Here is a 16,728-nt window from a genome sequence, read left to right on the forward strand (position 1 = left end):
TTAAAACGTCCTGTGTTCATCTACGTATTTTCGTTTTGCTGTGCATCTTTTCCCTGCCATTTCGAGAGCCCAATTGACACTCATAGTTTAAAGAAATGTGTTTGCCCATCCTACTTTGTGGAATTTCACCACATGCGCTTTTGACCAAAATACCAAATTGAACTCAAGTGAAGCCAACACGCACACCCCCCCCCCCCCACACACACACACACACACACAAATGTTGATATGAACATAAAAGAGCCGCATGCGGTTCGTGAGTTGCGGCTTGGCCAAACCTGTACTATACAACTTTATTTGTATAAAATTTTCACAACAGCTGTCACACAAACAAAGCGGGAAAAACCGAAGACGTGCGTGTTCCGCCCACGCTGGATTTATTTGCACCTTTGAAAAGACACCGTATTGCCGCAGATGTGGCAAAGAGTACTTTTGGGCATCTGAGACGGAAGGATGTCCAAAGCATCACGTCACCTGCTCTGGTAGGCATGGTGGTGGGACGTTGAGGTCAACCGCTTTGGGGTTGGCTGAATCTTTGATCGCAGGATGCCACACACTTGAAGACAGAAGCAGAAAAGCAGAGCTAAATGCAAAATGTACTCACCGGTGACTCCAATTTTTTTCCCCCCTGAAGAAACAGCTGGACGGGTGGCCCCGGCTGGCCAGTGGGACTCTTGTTATTCTGACCCTTTTTAATGCGCGTTTGGGGCAACAACCGTTTTTTGTGGCGCTCTCTTCTGGTTCAAAAGTGCCCTGCATGTGAATTTGCTTTTCCTGCCTTCTGATTGGATGAGCGCCGGTGTGACGCGGTGCCTCTGTCACCGTGGCGGGGGGTATACGTTGGCATCGGAGCGTCTGCCAACGTCTGAGACCGGCTGGCAGTGTATCGGAGGTGTCGAGTGCGGTGCCGCTGGAGCTCACTCACCAGCTGGTGTTAGGGCCACAGAATGAAGGCCAAGGAGAAGAATAGAAAGAGAAACAGAAACTTCTCCTCCAATTGTTTGATTTGTCTCTTCTGAGCTTCGATGAATTCTTTCAGCTCTTTGTTCCTCTAGGACGGACAAATGGAAAGTGGCATTCAAAAGCCAGTAAGCGTGCAAGTAAGTGCCGGGCTGGCTTTGGGCCCTTACCTGTTGCGCGCTGTGCAGCAGATCCATTCTCTCTTGGAGGATGCAAGCGTCGCGCTCCCTCAACTCGCACATCAGGGCTCGCTTCCATTGGTCCACGGCGCTCCTAAGCTCTTCTCTCTGATCCGCCGTCAGCACGTCATTCACGCCAGCGTGGCTGGCTTTTTCGCCGTCCGTGGCGGGGCAGTCCCGCTGCGGTAGCGCCTCGTACAACATGGCCTCCAGCTCCAGGATCCTCTGGGCCGCAATCCTCGTCCATCAGTGGTCCGGCGGGAGATTTGAGGGCGGCTTACCTTATGAGCCTGGTCCATGGAACACTTCCTGAAGTCCAACTCTTCATCCAGGTAGCCCTTCTGCTTGCAGAACATATCCTAGCACAGCTCAAGGTCAGAATTGTTGGGGCACATTGCCGGAGTTCCCCTTGGCTGATGTCGCGTGTCTGTCTACCTTCTCACTTTCAATGTCCAACATCTTCTGTTGAAGTGCTGACTTGGTCACTTTGATGTATTCTAACCACTGAGGAAAGGCTGCTGTCACATAAGCAGAATGCGAGAGCGTGCGTGGACGTGCGCGTTACCTTCTCGGCTAGGGTGAGAAGGGTCCTGGCGTGAATCACGACCACCTGCTCCTCGTTGGTGAGATTCTGCAAGAGCCCAAAGGCACAGCGTCAACAAGCTTCTTTCAGCGCAAAGCCTTCCAAAAGTCACATTTGAGCCGCCGAGTCTCGTGGAGTGCGAACATAAGGAGTTCGACATACACTTACGGCGTTATAGCCCAGGATGTCCAGCTTCTTCATCAGATCACTGATGACGATGTCCGGGGGAAAGGCGCAAGGAGCAATGTAAGGTGTTCTGGGACCTCGGGTTAAGGTTAGGGTTGCGAGGGACGCCTTACGTACGCTCACGCCCTCGGCCTCGCAGTAGATCTGCAAAGGGCTGAGGCCGTCTGGGAAACGGACTTGCAGAAACTTCAAGACGGGGGAGCGCCACTCCCTCTCCTGAAAGGCAGAGGCATGCATCCGTCCGTCCGTCCGTCCGTCCGTCCGTCCGTCACATCTCTGGCCTCAACACGCTTGTGCGAGTCTTCCCACCTCCAGCTCCAGGATGCGGAACTCAAGCAGTTCGTTTTGGTCTCGGATATCCTGGATGTGCTCTTTCAGACGCGCTTCTTCCGCCTCCATCCGCCTGACCTGAAAAGACAGTCAGACCTCATCTGCGGGGCTTCCCGACAGGTGTGACGCCAAGCGACTCCGCCCAGCGCCTTTCTTTCCGTCACCTTTTCGGCCAACTGCTGATTGCTCTGACGCAGCAGCTGCTTCTCCTCCACCCACTTGACATTCTAGAAGAGACAAACGCGTGGACAGCTTTGGAATGTTGTGTCATTTTCATCCACAAATTCTTTGGTTGACTGGAAAATGACATTTGCTTTTCTCCGCATTTTCCCAGCCACGTTCGGCCACCCACCCTGTTTCTCTTAATTAAAATGCTCGTGCAGGAGCCGAGAGTCAGACTTCATTCGTACAACGGATGGACTCTCCACCTGCAGGTGTCCAAAAGAACTTACTTGTCTCCCGTGTGGTTCTTGCAAAATAAGTTGGAGCGAGCGCAACTCTAACAGGGTGCATTTTGCCACTAGCTGCCTACGGACAATGACGTCGCGCTCGCGGCTCATGGTTGACGGGCTGAGCAGCCGGGCAAGTCCGTCGTTTTCAGCGCACAGCGAGTGGCAAAGGCGCTGACAAAACGGGAGCTTTGAGCTGCTGAAAACGGCAAAACAAGTCTAAAGCGTGTTCAAACGCGTGCGCACAATGCTCCTGCTTGAAAGGTCGGAATTTAAGGGGCCAATTTTTTGGATGGCGGCCGCCGGCCAAGCTTTGGACGGAAAAGGTTTCCTGGCGACAGCGAGCGAGCGCGGCGCTGCCGTACGTGCACCGAGTCGCCTGCCTGAAGACCTTGGACAAGTCGTCGATGATGTGCCGCTGCTCCACAACTTGAAGGAACTCCATTTCACCGTCCTGCTGGCCGCAACCGCGGTCCAGGTCATTGAGCGAACTAGGCCTTCTCTGTGGAACACAAATGCAGTGGACTCTGTTGGCACGCCGCCGTTGTCCGCGTCGACTTACCAAGCTTGCCATCTCCTCGTTCTCCTGGGTGACAAAGCGCACTTTGTTTTCAAGGCGACACAGCACCAGCGAGAGTTCTTCATTCTTCCTGCTCAGGCGTTTGTTTTTGTACAGGAGTGGCAGAAACTGGCTTTCTGTTTCTCTCAGTCGCTTTAGCTGCAAGCATGAAGTGCGGGATGTGAAAGACGCACAACACGCGGGCCAGAACGTATCCATTCCTTTTGCATCGGTTTGAACGGAATCGTGGCTTTGGCTCCCAATAAAAGACATCTACCAGGCAACCGACTCGCCGCGCCGCTCAACTAATAAGCAAGCGCAATGGGTGCCTCGCTGGATGGCGCGCATCAAACGTAGCGCAAACCTTCAAGCGTGCCGTCAATAAATTACCAGTTCATTGCGCTCTTCAGAAAGCAGGGCGTTTCGATCCTCCAGTTTCCTGATGACTGCGCTGAGCTCAGCGATTTTCAGATGAAACCGTCGCGTGTCCCGATCCTCCTGAGACTGAAAACGCCCCGCAACACACACACACAAGCACTCGTTCAAAGTTCAAAACTGTTTTTGTGCTACCTTCCTCCAGCAACGAACTAAGTCATGCGTACTGCAAGTGTGTGATGAGGTGGCTTACGCAATGAAGAGGATTGCTAGTAGCGGCGTTGACCCCACTTCCAGGGTAGTTTAGGCCCGCCCTTTGGGAATCCCTCAGGGCAGCGATCTGCTGCTCGGCAGCCTGAGTCTGCAGCTGAAGGCGGTGGACGTGGCCGGCCCCAGGGCTTCATCCAAAACACTAACCGCTCTGTCTTTCAGCTTGATCTCATCCGTCTGGATGTACAAACGGGGAGCGCTCAGGCAGGCGGGCAAACTCATTTGCCAGAATTGTGACAAAAACAAAGAGAGCAACCGGCCAATTTTTTTCTTGAATCGACTAGAACACCTTTGCTGTGACAAAAGCGAAGCGAGCAACCGGACATTTTCTTCTTGTGAAATAGAATAGAATAGAATGCCTTAGGTGTCATTGCACTGCAGGTATACAACGAAATTGGGAACATAGCCACGCACCGCGCATCTGATCAGTCCTACCAGTCGGCGGATCTCCCTCTCGCAGTCTCTCTTGGTTCGGCTCAGCTCCTCCCGATGCTGGTGATGAGCCGATCGGAGCTCGGCCGCTCGGGACTGCCAGGCCTGCTGGGCCGCTGCCAGGGCTTCTTCCGCGCTCCTGGTGGAGGCGACACCGCTCGGTCTCCCGACACCGCCGCGTCCCCTCCACCTCCGCCAGCAAAGCGCCCCCCCTCCTCACCTGAGCAGACATTGCGCCACACCGGGCCGTTGAGACCGCAACGGAGCGCCGCGACGCTTACTGGGGACAAGCTACACAATACGGTCGCGGCCGCATCGAAGCCCGACGTGGCGTGCGGATAGTCAGACACGGATAGAGCGGATCACCTTGTCCATGGAGCCGTCCCTCAGGCTGAGGACCAAGGCATTCAGTCGCTGGATCTCTCCATCTTTGATTTTGATCACTCTCATCAGCTCCATTTCATGCTGCCGCAGTAATGTCTCCCTGGTAATGGCTAACTCTTTCTGCTTCTCCTCATGGAGTTTGCTTTTGAGTTCCGTCATGGCGGCGGTGGCACGGTGGTGCTCCGCCCGCAGGTCCTGACTTCTCTCTCTCTCCAGACAGCTGACCTGACATGACTTAGACTTAGACTTAGACAAACTTTATTGTCATCTTGTCTGCACATGGTGCATACAAAACGAAATTCCGTTGCATACGTCTTACAACAAAGTAGTGATATTGCAGTTGAATAGAAGTAACATATCCTATGACAATATATATATATACATATACTATATATATATATATATATATATATTAAAAATAAGTATAAAGTGCAGCAGTGATAATTATGCAATAGTGCAAGTAGGCAAAACAGTATTCAAGAGTGTGCAGAGGAATGCTAAACCATGTATTAAACTTCTATTTAAAGGGTTTATACAAGTTCAGTAAAGTTGGTAGTGCGAGATAGTGCAAGATAGAGGTCCGTAGTGTCATAAAGTACAGTTCTGTGAATGTGTGATGCAGAGTTCAGTTTAGAGCTCAACAGTTCTAGTGTTCAACAGTCTGATGACAGCAGGGAAAAAGCTGTTGCAGAACCTGGTGGACCTGCAGCGGATGCTGCAAACCTCTTCCCAGAGGGCAGCAGGGAGAACAGTCCATGGTGGGGGTGTGATGGGTCATTGATGATGTTACGGGCACGGGACATGCAGCGCTGAGATGAAATGTCCTGAATGGAGGGAAGAGGAGCCCCTATGATCCTCTCTGCTGTCCTCACCACTCTCCTCACGTTCTTCCAATCGGAGGCGGTGCAGCCTCCACACCACACAGAGAGACAGCTTGTCAGAATGCTCTCTATGGTGCTCCTGTAGAACGTCCTCATGATGGGTGGGGGCAGGTGGGCTCTCCTCATCCTCCGCAGGAAGTACAAGCGCTTCTGTGCCCTCTTGACCAGTGCCGTAGTGTTCATAGTCCAGGTGAGGTCTTCTGTGATGTGGACCCCCAGGAATTTGGTGGTGCTGACCACCTCCACAGCTGAGCTGTTGATGATCAGTGGAGCGTGGTGAGGCTGTTTTTTCCTGAAGTCGACGATGATCTCCTTCATCTTCTCCTCATTCAGGATCAGGCTGTTTTCTCTGCACCAGCCCACCAGCTGCTCCACCTCCTCTCTGTAGTCCAGGTCGTTGTTGTCTCTGATGAGCCCCACCACCGTTGTGTCGTCTGCTGACTTCACGATGTGATTGGTGGTGAACCTGAGGACGCAGTCGTGTGTCATCAGGGTGCACAGCAGGGGGCTCAGGACGCAGCCCTGAAGGGAGCCTGTGCTGAGGGTGATGACATCAGAGGTGTTCTGTCCGACCCGGACTGACTGAGGTCTGTTGGTGAGGAAGTCTAGCAGCCAGTTGCGAAGGGGGGTGTTGAAGCCCAGGTGTTCCAATTTTCCTACCAGATGCTGTGGGATGATGGTGTTAAACGCTGAGCTGAAGTCCAGGAACAGCCTCCGCACATGGGTGTTCTTCTCCTCCAGGTGAGCCAGGCTCAGGTGAAGAACGGAGGAGATGGCGTCCTGAGTGGAGCGGTTTTGCCGGTCGGCAAACTGGAACGGGTCAAATAATAGGGGGAGTCTGGAAACGATGTGACCTTTAAGCAGCCTTTCGAAGCACTTCATCATAACCGGAGTCAGTGCAACAGGCCGGTAATCATTAAATGAGGTGATTTGAGGTTTCTTCGGCACCGGAATGATGGAGGCAGTCTTAAAGCACGCCGGCACTGTGGCTTGGCCCAGCGAGGTGTTAAAAATGTCTGTGATGACCCCAGCCAGATGACTTGCACATTCCCTGAACACACGCCCAGGAATGTTGTCGGGGCCAGGGGCCTTACAGGGGTTGACTCTCCTCAGGGTCTTCAACACATCGGCGGAGTCAAGGCAGAGTACCTCCTCTTCCTGATGGGGGACAGTTTTAACTGCTGGAGTGCCGTTTAGTGCCTCGAACCTCCCAAAGAAGTTATTTAGACCATTTAGAAAGTCAGCATCAACTACACCCACCGGGGGGGGGGGGAGGGTGAGTTGTAGTCTGTAATCGCCCGTATGCCTTGCCACATACTCCTGATGTTTTTGACGTCGTGGAAACGATCCTGAAATTTTCGACTGCGGTCTCGCTTCGCTATCCTGATGGCACGGTTCAAGTTGGCTCTCGCTGTCCTCAGTGTCTCCTTGTCGCCAGACTTGAAGGCAGAGTTCCGCGCTCGTAGCGTTTGACGTACCTCCTCAGTCATCCAGGGTCGTTGGTTGCCCCGGGTGATGATATTCTTAGTGGTGCTGACGTCCTCGGTGCATTTGTTGATGTAGGCTGACACAGTCATGGCACACGCATGTCTAATCTACATCGGGAAAACTGGGAGGGAGGGAGGCAGGCAGGGAGGCAGGCAGGGAGGCAGGCAGGGAGGCAGGCAGTGTCTGTCTGTTGAGGTTTTCACCTTGTTCTTCTCCTGCTGAAGTTCTAACTGGACGTCCATCAGTTTGGTTCTCAGCTCGTCATTGGCGGCCTGAAGGGCGTCCGTTCGCTCCGCCTTGGCCCGCCCTGCCGGAGCTCGTTTGGACATCTCTTACTCGAGTCTCGCCCGGTCGTCAGTCAGAGATCACAACATTTGTACCTGGAGAGCACAAACGCAGCGCTGTTTTCCACTGGCTTCGAACTCAACTTCAATCGGTACCGTAACTTACAACATCATAAACATAGAACTAGCTTGACTTATTCATTGAATAAATGCATTTGGTTCTTCAAAACTGCATCACGCAACATAGCGTGACCGAGACGGCCGTTATCCACCTGCGTGAAGTTATTTGGTGAAATGAATGAGATGTTTAAGACACCATTGTTCTGTCTCTATGTAGATGAAGGGAAATAATCGATTGCTGAAGGTCCAAAGGTGTTGTGATAAACAAATAAACATATTAGTGATTAGTGACATATTTGTGATAAACATATTAGGCAGGATAATCACATATGTTAACGTGACTGCCCACACTGTATTTATTTATGGTTATTTGTTAAATCGAGTACTGTTAGACATGAAATAGGAAGTGTTTAACATAAATGGAAGACGAAAGGGGTACTCACCATTGTAGCTCCTGCTGGTCAATGATACGAGCCTCTTCTTGCAGTGGAAAACATACAGCCAACAAACACCGTGGAACCTAAAGGAATGAAATTAAACATTAACATTTAGCCTCAACCAACATTCACAGATACAACGCAACGCAAACTACACAAACGTAAATCTTTTTAAACACAATGAGTTGTACTTACCGTGTACGCTCTAGACGGTCCACTTGCAAGCAGAAAATAAAGATATTTCTGTTGATAATCGTCGTGTTTGTATCCGGTGTCTCGCTCAAGGCCATTGCGCCCACAGATTTGAATTTTGGCGAGAGTTCAGCCTATTGACGTCATTTCCGCGGTGTAATACCCGCATATCTGAAACGGCAAAGTTAAGAGTAGAGTTAAATAAAGTTTTTAGTCAACGCAATAATTTACAACCGTTGACCAGTCGAAATAATCGTCGAAATTTGGCGTCTGTGGCTGGAAGCAGACGCCGAGTTCGACATTCCTCCCAAACGCCACACTCCCTCGCTTTTCAGGGCTAAAAAAAAACAGTTGTAATTACCTTGTACGCTCTAGACGGTCAAGTTGCAAGCTGAAAACAAAAATATTTGCCTTGTTAGTCATCGTGTTACTAACCGCTGTGTCTTGTTTGCCAGAATTGCCGCTTTCCTACTTCCTGTTGCAAGCCACGCCCACGGATTATAATTTTGCCGTGAGTTCCGCCTATTGACGTCATGTCCGCGTCACATGACTGCGACGTAATATTATCTAAAACTGTTTGTGCGGTATTGTGTTGTTCTGTGCGGTATTGTGTTATTCTGTGCGGCGTCGTGTTGTTCTGTGCGGCGTCGTGTTGTTCAGTGCGACGTCGTGTTGTTCAGTGCGGCATGGTGTTGTTCAGTGCGGCATGGTGTTGTTCAGTGCGGCATGGTGTTGTTCAGTGCGGCATAATGTTGTTCAGTGCGGCATAATGTTGTTCAGTGCGGCATGGTGTTGTTCAGTGCGGCATGGTGTTGTTCAGTGCGGCATGGTGTTGTTCAGTGCGGCATAATGTTGTTCAGTGCGCCATAATGTTGTTCAGTGCGGCATGGTGTTGTTCAGTGCGGGATGGTGTTGTTCAGTGCAGGATGGTGTTGTTCAGTGCGGCATGGTGTTGTTCAATGCGGCATGGTGTTGTTCAGTGCGGGATGGTGTTGTTCAGTGCGGCATGGTGTTGTTCAGTGCGGCATAATGTTGTTCAGTGCGGCATGGTGTTGTTCAGTGCGGCATGGTGTTGTTCAGTGCGGCATGGTGTTGTTCAGTGCGGCATGGTGTTGTTCAGTGCGGAATGGTGTTGTTCAGTGCGGCATGGTGTTGTTCAGTCCGGGATGGTGTTGTTCAATGCGGGATCGTGTTGTTCAGTGCGGGGTGGTGTTGTTCAGTGCGGGATGGTGTTGTTCAGTGCGGCATGGTGTTGTTCAATGCGGCATGGTGTTGTTCAGTGCGGGATGGTGTTGTTCATTGCGGCATGGTGTTGTTCAGTGCGGCATGGTGTTGTTCAGTGCGGCATGGTGTTGTTCAGTGCGGCATGGTGTTGTTCAGTGCGGCATAATGTTGTTCAGTGCGGCATGGTGTTGTTCAGTGTGGAAAGGTGTTGTTCAGTGCAGGATGGTGTTGTTCAGTGCGGCATGGTGTTGTTCAATGCAGGATCGTGTTGTTCAGTGCAGCATAATGTTGTTCAGTGCAGCATGGTGTTGTTCAGTGCGGCATGGTGTTGTTCAATGCGGCATGGTGTTGTTCACTGCGGGATGGTGTTGTTCAATGCGGGATCGTGTTGTTCAGTGCGGCATAATGTTGTTCAGTGCAGCATGGTGTTGTTCAGTGCGGCATGGTGTTGTTCAGTGCGACATAATGTTGTTTAGTGCGGCATAATGTTGTTCAGTGCGGCATAATGTTGTTCAGTGCGGCATGGTGTTGTTCAGTGCGGCATGGTGTTGTTCAGTGCGGCATGGTGTTGTTCAGTGCAGGATGGTGTTGTTCAGTGCGGCATGGTGTTGTTCAATGCGGCATGGTGTTGTTCAGTGCGGGATGGGGTTGTTCAGTGCAGGATGGTGTTGTTCAGTGCGGCATGGTGTTCAGTGCGGAATGGTGTTGTTCAGTGCGGCATGGTGTTGTTCAGTGCGGCATGGTGTTGTTCAGTGCAGGATGGTGTTGTTCAATGCGGGATCGTGTTGTTCAGTGCGGCATGGTGTTGTTCAGTGCGGCATGGTGTTGTTCAGTGCGGCATAATGTTGTTCAGTGCGGGATGGTGTTGTTCAGTGCAGGATGGTGTTGTTCAGTGCGGCATGGTGTTCAGTGCGGAATGGTGTTGTTCAGTGCGGCATGGTGTTGTTCAGTGCGGCATGGTGTTGTTCAGTGCAGGATGGTGTTGTTCAATGCGGGATCGTGTTGTTCAGTGCGGCATGGTGTTGTTCAGTGCGGCATGGTGTTGTTCAGTGCGGCATAATGTTGTTCAGTGCGGCATGGTGTTGTTCAGTGCGGCATGGTGTTGTTCAGTGCGGCATGGTGTTGTTCAGTGCGGCATGGTGTTGTTCAGTGCGGCATAATGTTGTCCAGTGCGCCATAATGTTGTTCAGTGCGGCATGGTGTTGTTTAGTGCGGGATGGTGTTGTTCAGTGCAGGATGGTGTTGTTCAGTGCGGCATGGTGTTGTTCAATGCGGCATGGTGTTGTTCAGTGCGGGATGGTGTTGTTCAGTGCGGCATGGTGTTGTTCAGTGCGGCATAATGTTGTTCAGTGCGGCATGGTGTTGTTCAGTGCGGCATGGTGTTGTTCAGTGCGGCATGGTGTTGTTCAGTGCGGCATGGTGTTGTTCAGTGCGGAATGGTGTTGTTCAGTGCGGCATGGTGTTGTTCAGTGCGGGATGGTGTTGTTCAATGCGGGATCGTGTTGTTCAGTGCGGGGTGGTGTTGTTCAGTGCAGGATGGTGTTGTTCAGTGCAGGATGGTGTTGTTCAGTGCGGCATGGTGTTGTTCAATGCAGGATCGTGTTGTTCAGTGCAGCATAATGTTGTTCAGTGCAGCATGGTGTTGTTCAGTGCGGCATGGTGTTGTTCAATGCGGCATGGTGTTGTTCAGTGCGGGATGGTGTTGTTCAGTGCGGCATGGTGTTGTTCAGTGCGGCATAATGTTGTTCAGTGCGGGATGGTGTTGTTCATTGCGGCATGGTGTTGTTCAGTGCGGGATGGTGTTCAATGCGGGATCGTTTTGTTCAGTGCGGCATGGTGTTGTTCAGTGCGGCATGGTGTTGTTCAGTGCGGCATGGTGTTGTTCATTTCGGCATAATGTTGTTCAGTGCGGCATAATGTTGTTTAGTGCGGCATGGTGTTGTTCAGTGCGGGATGGTGTTGTTCAGTGCGTTATAATGTTGTTCAGTGCGGCATGGTGTTGTTCAGTGCGGCATGGTGTTGTTCAGTGCGGCATGGTGTTGTTCAGTGCGGCATAATGTTGTTCAGTGCGGCATAATGTTGTTCAGTGCGGCATGGTGTTGTTCAGTGCGGGATGGTGTTGTTCAGTGCGGGATGGTGTTGTTCAGTGCGGCATGGTGTTCAATGCGGAATGGTGTTGTTCAGTGCAGGATGGTGTTGTTCAGTGCGGCATGGTGTTGTTCAGTGCGGCATAATGTTGTTCAGTGCGGCATGGTGTTGTTCAGTGCGGCATGGTGTTGTTCAGTGCGGCATGGTGTTGTTCAGTGCGGCATGGTGTTGTTCAGTGCGGCATAATGTTGTTCAGTGCGGCATGGTGTTGTTCAGTGCGGCATGGTGTTGTTCAGTGCGGCATAATGTTCAGTGCGGCATAATGTTGTTCAGTGCGGCATGGTGTTGTTCAGTGCGGGATGGTGTTGTTCAGTGCAGGATGGTGTTGTTCAGTGCGGCATGGTGTTCAGTGCGGGATGGTGTCTTTCAGTGCGGCATGGTGTCGTTCAGTGCGGCATGGTGTCTTTCAGTGCGGCATGGTGTCGTTCAGTGAGGCATGGTGTTGTTCAGTGCGGCATGGTGTTGTTTAGTGCGGCATGGTGTTGTTCAGTGCGGGATGGTGTTGTTCAGTGTGGCATGGTGTTCAGTGCGGCATGGTGTTGTTCAGTGCGGTATCGTGTTTTTCAGTGCGGTATCGTGTTTCTCAGTGCGGTATCGTGTTGTTCAGTGCAGTATCGTTGTGTTGTTCGTATTGTGTTTAACACTTAGCCTCTAACACTTAGCCTCTAACACTTAGCCTCTAGCATCTAGAAGGTAAATAAATAGGAAGGAAGGACTCACCGGTGACGCCTTCGCCCACGTCCAAGCGTTGTACTTTGTATTTTCATCCTTCTGACAGTGGAAAACATAGCCAACAAACACCGTGGAACCTAAACGAATGAAAGAAAACTATCATTTGGCCACAACCAACATTCACAGATACAACACAATGTGACGTGCGGGGTTGAGGTTAAAGGTTGAGTGAAGGGCCCTCGTTTTAAACTACTTTTTTGAAAAGGATTGGGAACAAGTAAGACGTATTTAATTTATTTAATGGGAAGTAGTAAGAGCTATATAATTTAATCTATGTATTATATTCTATTGTATTGTATTCTGTTGTATTCTTTTGGATTGTATTCACACTAACCCCACTAAAACTTCAGCCCACAAAAACTCGCCTCTGGCGCCTAGCCTCTGGCACTTAGCCTCTAACACTTAGCCTTTAACACTTAGCCTTTAACACTTAGCCTTTAACACTTAGCCTTTAACACTTAGCCTAGAAGGTGAATAAATAGGGTTAAAGGTTGAGTGAAGGGACCTCGTTTTAAACTACTTTTTTGAAAAGGAGTGGGAACAAGTAAGACGTATTTAATTTATTTAATGGGAAGTAGTAAGACTTATTAAATTTATTTAATCTACTTTTCTTCCCAGGCAAAATTTGATGTGCTGCAATTCCAAATTTCCAAAGTGAATGAAGGAATGAAGTCCTTTAAATTATGATTTTGTATAAATACTAGGCATTAACACAAAATCGACGGCACAAAATGGGCAGACTTTACTTGTTTGAAAAGGACTGGTTACAAGACAGACTTTTTTAATTTATTTAATGGGAAGAAGACTTATTTAGTTTAATTGATCTATTTTTGTTCCCTGGCAAAATTCGATTTGCTGCAATTCCAAATTTCCAAAGTGAATGAAGGAAAGAAGTCGTTTAAATTATGATTTTGTTTAAATACTAGGCATAGACACAAAATCTACGGCACAAAATGGGCAGACTTTACTTGTTTGAAGAGGACTGGTTACAAGACAGACTTTTCTGATTTATTTAATGGGAAGAAGACTTATTTAGTTTATTTAATCTATTTTTGTTCCCTGGCAAAATTGGATTTGCTGAAATTGTATTTTGCCAAATCTTGCCTTGAGACCTGATAGGAAGTATTAAACGCTTAGTTAAATCAATACAAGTTGGTAATAAGAGCGAGTAATGTTGGTTGAACCGATGAATGAAGGTTGAAAGCAATTTAAATTATGACTTTGTATAAATACTAGATATTAACAGAACATCTACTGCGCGAAATGGGCAGAGTTTACTTGTTTGAGAAGGAGTGGCTTATTCAAAACTAAGATTTATTTAATCTGTTTGTTCCCAGGCAAAATTGGATGTGATGCAATTCCAAATTTCACCACATGATGGTGCCCAATTTTGACTTCATAGGACATATTAAACACTTAGCTTGTTATTATGTTCAAGGTAATCAGATTTGTTTATTATTCTAATGGCCTCTTCAAAACTATTCTGGATTACTACTTTGGATCTATTCTACATTACTTGGCAACAACATACTCTGTAACAGATTAGGCAGTATAATCATATCTGTTAACTTGAGAGTGCCCACACTCAATCTACTTATCGTGATGTGTTAAATCAATTACTGTTAGACATTATTTGTCTGATAATCTACCAAATCTTTGAATTGAAGAATTTGTGATTTAATTAATAGCTTGTTCAGGGTAATCAGACTTGTATATAATTCTAATGGCCTTCTTTTGAAAACTATTCTGAATTACAACTTTGGATCTTATATTACTTTGCAACAATCTACTCCGTGACAGATTAGGCAGTATAATCACATATGTTAACTTCAGTGCCCACACTGTATTTATTTATGGTTATTTGTTAAATCAAGTACTGTTAGACATGAAATAGGAAGTGTTTAACATAAATGTTATGGCTACTCACCATTGTAGCTCGCTCCTGGTCAATGATACGAGCCTCTTCTTGCAGTGGAAAACTTGCAGCCAACAAACACCGTGGAACCTAAAGGAATGAAATTAAACATTAACATTTCGCCTCGACCAATTTTCACACGTACAACGCAACGCGGCTACACTTCTGCTATTACAAACGTAAATCTCCTTAAACACAATGAGTGTTACTTACCGTGTACGCTCTAGACGGTCCAGTTGCAAGCAGAAAATAAAGATATTTCTGTTGATAATCGTCGCTGCTCAGTGGCTCACGGCCATCGCGCCAACAGATTTGAATCGGAGGTTCGGGCAATTACGTCATATCCGCGGCACATGACTGCGACGTAATACCCGCTTATCTGAAACGGCAGTTAAAAGTAGAGTTACATCAAGTTTTCTTGGAACCTAAACGAATGAAAGAAAACTATCATTTGGCCACAACCAACATTCACAGATACAACACAACGTGCGGGGTTGAGGTTAAAGATTGAGTGAAGGGCCCTCGTTTTAAACTACTGTTTTGAAAAGGAGTGGGAACAAGTAAGACGTATTTAATTTATTTAATGGGAAGTAGTAAGACTTATTAAATTTATTTAATCTACTTTTCTTCCCAGGCAAAATTTGATGTGCTGCAATTCCAAATTTCCAAAGTGAATGAAGGAATGAAGTCCTTTAAATTATGATTTGAAGTCCCAATGATTGTCACACACACAACTGGGTGCGGTGAAATTTGTCTCTGCATTTAACCCATCCCCGAAGGGAGCAGTGGGCAGCAGCGGTGCCGCGCCCGGGAATCATTTGGTGATCTAACCCCCCAATTCCAACCCTTAATGCTGAGTGCCAAGCAGGGAGGCAATGGGTCCCATTTTTATAGTCTTTGGTATGACCCGGCCAGGGTTTGAACCCACAACCTTCCAGTCTCAGGGCGGACACTCTACCACTAGGCCACTGAGCTGGTATAAATTTTGTATAAATACTAGGCATTAACACAAAATCGACGGCACAAAATGGGCAGACTTTACTTGTTTGAAAAGGACTGGTTACAAGACAGACTTTTTTAATTTATTTAATGGGAAGAAGACTTATTTAGTTTAATTGATCTATTTTTGTTCCCTGCCAAAATTCGATTTGCTGCAATTCCAAATTTCCAAAGTGAATGAAGGAAAGAAGTCGTTTAAATTATGATTTTGTTTAAATACTAGGCATAGACACAAAATCTACGGCACAAAATGGGCAGACTTTACTTGTTTGAAGAGGACTGGTTACAAGACAGACTTTTCTGATTTATTTAATGGGAAGAGGACTTATTTAGTTTATTTAATCTATTTTTGTTCCCTGGCAAAATTGGATTTGCTGAAATTGTATTTTGCCAAATCTCGATTTGAGACCTGATAGGAAGTATTAAACGCTTAGTTAAATCAATACAAGTTGGTAATAAGAGCGAGTAATGTTGGTTGAACCGATGAATGAAGGTTGAAAGCAATTTAAATTATGACTTTGTATAAATACTAGATATTAACAGAACATCTACTGCGCAAAATGGGCAGAGTTTACTTGTTTGAGAAGGAGTGGCTTATTCAAAACTAAGATTTATGTAATCTGTTTGTTCCCAGGCAAAATTGGATGTGATGCAATTCCAAATTTCACCACATGATGGTGCCCAATTTTGACTTCATAGGACATATTAAACACTTAGCTTGTTATTATGTTCAAGGTAATCAGATTTGTTTATCATTCTAATGGCCTCTTCAAAACTATTCTGGATTACTACTTTGGATCTATTCTACATTACTTGGCAACAACATACTCTGTAACAGATTAGGCAGTATAATCACATATGTTAACTTGAGAGTGCCCACACTCAATCTACTTATCGTGATGTGTTAAATCAATTACTGTTAGACATTATTTGTCTGATAATCTACCAAATCTTTGAATTGAAGAATTTGTGATTTAATTAATAGCTTGTTCAGGGTAATCAGACTTGTATATAATTCTAATGGCCTTCTTTTGAAAACTATTCTGAATTACAACTTTGGATCTTATATTACTTTGCAACAATCTACTCGGTGACAGATTAGGCAGTATAATCACATATGTTAACTTCAGTGCCCACACTGTATTTATTTATGGTTATTTGTTAAATCAAGTACTGTTAGACATGAAATAGGAAGTGTTTAACATAAATGTTATGGCTACTCACCATTGTAGCTCGCTCCTGGTCAATGATATGAGCCTCTTCTTGCAGTGGAAAACTTGCAGCCAACAAACACCGTGGAACCTAAAGGAATGAAATTAAACATTAACATTTCGCCCGGACCAACATTCACACGTACAACGCAACGCGGCTACACTTCTGCTATTACAAACGTAAATCTCCTTAAACACAACGAGTGTTACTTACCGTGTACGCTCTAGGCAAAATTGGATGTGATGCAATTCCAAATCTATCTGAAACGGCAGTTAAAAGTAGAGTTACATCAAGTTTTCTTTTTTAATCAACACAATCATTTACAACCGTTGACCAGAAAGAATCGTCGAAATTCGACGTCCGCCACAAACGCCACGCTCACTCGCTTT

At 47.3% G+C, this 16,728-nt stretch overlaps 1 protein-coding gene and 1 long non-coding RNA gene across 4 annotated transcripts; both read right to left on the reverse strand.

Moving 5' to 3' along the window:
- Positions 1-257: 257 nt before the first annotated feature.
- LOC148390233 (janus kinase and microtubule-interacting protein 3-like) lies at positions 258-4,956 on the reverse strand. Of its 3 annotated transcripts, XM_088390822.1 has the most exons (12): positions 4,327-4,956; positions 3,875-4,068; positions 3,637-3,750; positions 2,403-3,405; positions 2,218-2,316; positions 1,885-2,124; positions 1,705-1,770; positions 1,575-1,643; positions 1,421-1,498; positions 1,131-1,364; positions 926-1,051; positions 258-556 (listed from the first exon to the last, which is right to left on the reverse strand). In XM_088390822.1, exons 5-11 carry the CDS (start codon positions 2,305-2,307, stop codon positions 935-937), a joined length of 894 nt encoding a protein of 297 aa, XP_088246948.1. In that variant the 5' UTR covers positions 2,308-2,316; positions 2,403-3,405; positions 3,637-3,750; positions 3,875-4,068; positions 4,327-4,956; the 3' UTR covers positions 258-556; positions 926-934. The 3 variants fall into 3 exon arrangements, with proteins under 3 accessions (XP_088246948.1, XP_088246949.1, XP_088246947.1); XM_088390823.1 differs by having other exon boundaries at positions 258-1,051; positions 1,891-2,124; XM_088390821.1 differs by having other exon boundaries at positions 258-1,051.
- A 7,245-nt stretch (positions 4,957-12,201) lies between these two features.
- Positions 12,202-16,430, reverse strand: LOC148390234 (uncharacterized). Its single transcript, XR_015861156.1, has 4 exons — positions 16,352-16,430; positions 14,342-14,507; positions 14,141-14,218; positions 12,202-12,290 (listed from the first exon to the last, which is right to left on the reverse strand). It is a non-coding gene; the product is annotated as an uncharacterized LOC148390234 (long non-coding RNA).
- Positions 16,431-16,728: the final 298 nt, after the last annotated feature.

This window comes from Syngnathus floridae, chromosome 11 (assembly GCF_059516105.1).
Source record: "Syngnathus floridae isolate MCC-2025c chromosome 11, RoL_Sflo_1.0, whole genome shotgun sequence".
Taxonomy (NCBI): domain Eukaryota; kingdom Metazoa; phylum Chordata; class Actinopteri; order Syngnathiformes; family Syngnathidae; genus Syngnathus; species Syngnathus floridae.

Excerpts from the sequence above, each read along its gene's own strand:
- LOC148390233 (XM_088390822.1), bottom strand. The coding sequence starts at position 2,307 with ATGGAGGCGGAAGAAGCGCGTCTGAAAGAGCACATCCAGGATATCCGA. Across the intron at positions 1,499-1,574 it reads TGGACATTGAAAGTGAGAAG|GATATGTTCTGCAAGCAGAA; the intron begins GTAGACAGACAC and ends GAGCTGTGCTAG. Across the intron at positions 1,052-1,130 it reads TGCTGCACAGCGCGCAACAG|AGGAACAAAGAGCTGAAAGA; the intron begins GTAAGGGCCCAA and ends TGTCCGTCCTAG.